This window comes from Callorhinus ursinus, unplaced genomic scaffold (assembly GCF_003265705.2).
Source record: "Callorhinus ursinus isolate GAN/ISIS: 27379988/994484 unplaced genomic scaffold, GSC_fseal_2.0 scaffold27, whole genome shotgun sequence".
NCBI classification, from domain to species: Eukaryota; Metazoa; Chordata; class Mammalia; order Carnivora; family Otariidae; genus Callorhinus; species Callorhinus ursinus.
The window spans coordinates 12,878,177-12,882,974 of NW_027397089.1; the positions used below are offsets into that span (position 1 = coordinate 12,878,177).

General features: G+C 40.9%; 1 protein-coding gene across 7 annotated transcripts in view; it reads left to right on the forward strand.

Moving 5' to 3' along the window:
- The window catches only part of LOC112830064 (ATP-dependent DNA helicase Q1-like), a 112,538-nt gene extending 108,212 nt beyond the window's left edge, over positions 1–4,326 (forward strand). For all 7 annotated transcript variants that reach the window (XM_073877878.1, XM_073877884.1, XM_073877880.1 and 4 more), the window contains 2 exons: positions 3,504–3,601; positions 4,111–4,326. In XM_073877878.1, coding sequence (XP_073733979.1) covers positions 3,504–3,601; positions 4,111–4,326 — 314 coding nt within the window. The remainder of the gene's footprint in view (positions 1–3,503; positions 3,602–4,110) is intronic.
- Positions 4,327–4,798: the final 472 nt, after the last annotated feature.

Here is a 4,798-nt window from a genome sequence, read left to right on the forward strand (position 1 = left end):
ACCTTCTCTCTCCTCCTTCTGGGACCTCTATAATATGAATGCTTGTTCACTTGATGCTGTCCAACAGATCACTTAACGTAACCTCATTTTAAAAAATTCTTTATTTTGGGGGGGCGCCTGGCTGGCTCAGTTGATGGAGGATGTGACTCTTGATCTCTGGGTCGTGAGTTCAAGCCCCATGTTGGGCATAGAGTTTACTTAAGAAAAAGAAATAAAAATTAAAATAAAAAAAATACTTATGTCTGCTGTTCAGCTTGGGTGCTTTCCATTACCCCATCTTCCAGATCATTCTTCTGCATTCATTAATCTACTTATGATTCCTTCTAGTGTTTTTTCTTTAAGTTGTATTCTTCAGCTCTGGTTTTTTATATTTTCCAGGTCTTTGTTGAAGTTCTGAGTTCTACTCTTCTCTCCAACCCAGTACCTATCTTTATGATCATTACTTTAAATTCTTCATCAGGCACATTGCTTATTTCTGTTTCATTTATTTTTTTCTGAGGTTTTGTTCATTTGGGTCATATTCCTTTCTCTCCCCATTTTGCTTGACTTTGTGTTTTTCTATGAATTAGGCAGAACAGCTGCTTTTCCTAAACTTGAAGGAACGGTCTTGGTATGTGGTTGTCCCCTATGTAAACTGTATATACCTGGTGACTTTTACTGGCTGGCTGGAGCTGTGGCTGGCATGGGTTGGGGATTGCAGGGTGCTCCATACTGGGGCTGCCCTGGTGGAATGGTTGGAGTTTAAGTGGGTGTGGGCTGGGAGTGGGTCCTGAGGCTTTTTGCAGAGGATGCCCTGGCAGGACAGCTGAAGGTAAATGTGTTCAAGCTGGCGGCTCTCCACACAGAGGATGCTCGGGCAGGACAGCTAATGCTGAAGTGGGTGCCAGCTAGTGTGGTCCCTGGGCTCTGTGCACAGTGGCACTCTGCATGACACCTGAAGCTGAAGTGGTTGTAAGCTGTGGGTGGTCCCAGGGTTCTCTGTGCAGAGGACACCCTAGCAGAATGGCTGAAACTCAAGTGGGGGTAAGCTGGGGTGCTCTGGAGTGTGTGGAAGGTGCCCTGGTGGGGGCAGCCATAGCTGAAGTGGTTGCTGTCTGGTGGGTCCCTGGGTGCTTTGTGCTGGGCACCAACCAGGAAGGATAATTATAGCTGAAATGGGCACGGACTGGGATTGCCCTAGGGTAGGGTTCTGTATAGACGGTGCACTGGAAGGACAACTGAAGCAGGTGTAAGCCAGGTTGTCCTGGCCGGGCAGCTGGATCTGAAAAAAGGCATCAGCCAGGGGTGCCCTAGAAAGCCATCTGAAGCCAAAGCAGTGCAGGCCTGCAGTGTTCCAGGGTGCTTTGTGCCTGCCTCAGTGTGGCAAGGCAGCTGCAGCTGTAATGAGCACTGACCAGGGCTGTCCTCTTGTGCACCACCATGGGGCCGCCTTGGTTGGAGAGCTGGGGCTGGTGTGGTTTGGGGGCCCAGGGCTCACTGAGGCAGTAGGCTGATAGGACGCCTGGACCCTGCTCCCATCTATGCTGTCAAGGTGGTGGGGGAACGTAAACTGTGGCACTCACTGGACCCTCCAACCCAGAGATAGTTAGCAGGGTTCAAGAACTATTTCCTTTATATTCTGGTTGCTCTTTTAAGCCATGGCTTTTATTTTCTGTTGCCCAGATAGACAAATCTGCTCCTGGTACCTCGCTACTATCCTCTGCACTGCAGTTGGCAGCATCGGGGGTGGGGTCACCCTTTGTTACCACCTCTCAGTCTCTCTCACTGTTCTGTAGGGTGAAGAATAACCCTCAGTTATTCTTCAGGAGGAATTGCCTATAAATAGGTATAGATTTGGTGTGCCTTTGGAAGGGAGTTCAGGATCTTCCTATGTCACCATCTTGGACTGGAACACTCCCTAGCTGTTTTTTAAACTGTATAGGCTAATATATATAGCTAGGACTACATGAGGGCAATATTAGACCCCAAAATGGATTAAGCAAGCTGTGAATAGCATTTTCTAGATTCAAAAGTAACTCAAAGTTTTTAAAACAAGGTAAATAAAAGGAAAAGTGATATGTGTATGCATCTATTTTATATTGCTAATACTAAGGGCATGTTTTTAAGAATTGAAGGGAGAGGTGTAAATTCCTCTGAACAGAAATATTATTTATATAAGAAAAGGCTAATCTCTAATACCTTATAGTCCCTAATTGGGAAGAGAAATTTAATGCAAAAGAGAGATTAGAGGCAATCATTTTTGAACCAGATAATGGCTAACCACTCATAAGACACTAATTTAGCAGTATTTTGGTGCTGCATTTTAACTTTTTTCATCCTGTGTGTATGTTGTGTCTGAAGAGCTGGACTAACCAGTTCCCCCCTCACAGAGTTCTGATGCCTTGGTGGGTAAAGGTCATTACAATTTTAACTTTGCAACTAGAGAAACTTGTATATGAGTTTATTATACTGCATTATGCTGACATTAACAGGAGTCTGATATATATAAATCAGGGTGCTAGAATCAATAATTAGGAATATCTGAGGACATTCTTGTCTCTAAATCAGAGTACCGAGAAAGCCATAGTTTTCAGAATATTGCTCAATGAGCACAAATCCAGTAAATATGAAGATAGCTGGAGGGGGGAGATGAACCATGAGACACAATGGACTCTGAGAAACAAACTGAGGGTTCTAGAGGGGAGGGGGTAGGGGGATGGGTTAGCCTGTGGTATTAAAGAGGGCACGTTCTGCATGGAGCATTGGGTGTTATACACAAACAATGAATCATGGAACACTACATCAAAAACTAATGATGTGATGTATGGTGATTAACATAACAAAAAAGACTGAAAAAAAAAGAATAGACTGATTCTCTTATAACTCTCAGTCATGTCTGGCAGACACCCTGGTTCATAGAGCATACCCCAAGATCTTCTGGTAACCAGCTTATAACTTGGTGATAGACTTGAGGAGTAGCCTAGTTTGGGTTCAGAACAAATTAAATCAGTGTTCAGGGTGGTGCATGTTGATGGCTCATTTTAAGCCAGTTTAACCACTTAGACTAGCCTGTCCTTAATTTCTAAATCCCAGTTGCCTGTCTCATTACAGCATGTGAAAGAATTTAACAGCCCACTGCAGAGATCTAATCAAGATCCTGAAGGAGGCAAAGGATCTGAACGAAAAGCTTACTCCACTGAAACTGATTGAGAGTGATAGGTGTTGCTCCCCCAAACTTCCCATAAAGACCTGGTGAAAATTACTGCACACCTTCTCCTATAGCAGTAGCTTAAGTATATACAATCCATTTCTTGTCCTTTGGTGGTGTCTTTAAAACTGCAACAGAACAAGTGGTTTTCCAGTTGTTTCATGTAAACTTTTAAATGCCATATAAAATTTACAAATACAATTTATAGAAAGTGTTTTGTGCAAGTTTCCTATCAGTGTATTAAAATTACTGCACTTAGCTATAATTTTTATAATTTCTTAAAACCTTTCTGATTGTTGGCCTACACCTTCCACAGAGACTTCATATTTGAAAATAGGATCTACAGCTAATCTGAATAGTGATGGACATCTTATCACCATGCAAGTAAAGAAGCCCATACAGAGCTGTTTCAGGGTAACTGGCTATTAATTTCTATATAGTGAAAAAACACATTAAAGCTTATGGGATAGTACTGTCCTGGGTCCAGTGGAACATACCTTTGTTTTCTACAGAGATATTAGGGAACAGAATTTAAACTAGTCTATTAATTTTAATATAGACAAGGGTTTCCAACCTTTCAGAAGAAGAAAAATCCATTTTAGTGTTGTCTAATTTGCGATGCACCCTGCCCTCACAACATTGGTTGTGAAGTCGGCCTGTGCAGCAGAGGTCGAGAACCAACGACTCTCCCACACTCAATACTCTCAAGCCTGCAAAAGCATGCCACATACCACTTGTGTCTCTGACAGCATATCCCTTCAGGAGAGGGCTCATATTTGAGTAGATACTTGGAAGATACAAAACAAAACCACTAGACACTTAACTGAAGAGCTGATATAGAAGAACCAGTGGTATTATTAATCTGAAGAGAAAATGGAACCACTGAGTTTTGACCAGAATGTTTGCTTTGTTTTTATTTGTAGATTCATTCTGAAGGAGCTGATAAAAAGAGGGAAGAAAAACATCCAGGTAACTTTCAGAAGTCTGCAAACATGCTTCAGCAATCTAAGAATAAACTGATGCATGAGATAGGTGTTTATTTTCCAAGAAAAGAGTTTAAGACAATTTTATTAATATTTTATACATATGGAACTTTATTCTACATTTTTCTCATTTCATACTGTCAATTTTTGATGTGAAATACTCAAGTTCAAATAACTACCTTAAACTCTTATGCCTTGATATGTTTATTTTCTTTTGATATAACCAACATTTGATAGCAAAGTTATCATATGGAATATTTTACAAAGGCTTATTAGACAGGGAGTTATTTCAGCTCATAACACCTGTAGAATCCAAACGTAAACACAATAAGGTATCAATATAAATTTGAAACCATAACCCTCTCTGAGATTTCACAATCAGAATGACTCTGGTATGCCAGACTAAGTTGTTGGCTAAGTAGATAACAACTTAGCTAAATCAGAAATGAGTAACTTAAATCCTTACATTTATATAAGTGGTCAGTTTTGTGTTGTAAAGTTCAAATAATTTCCATACATTTTCCCACTGAAATCATTATCACTTCTGTATTCTTCATTTAATCAGTGCATTTACCTTATTGTGACTTTGTGTTTTTTGGAACTTTATGTAGTTCTTGAAATGCCTTTT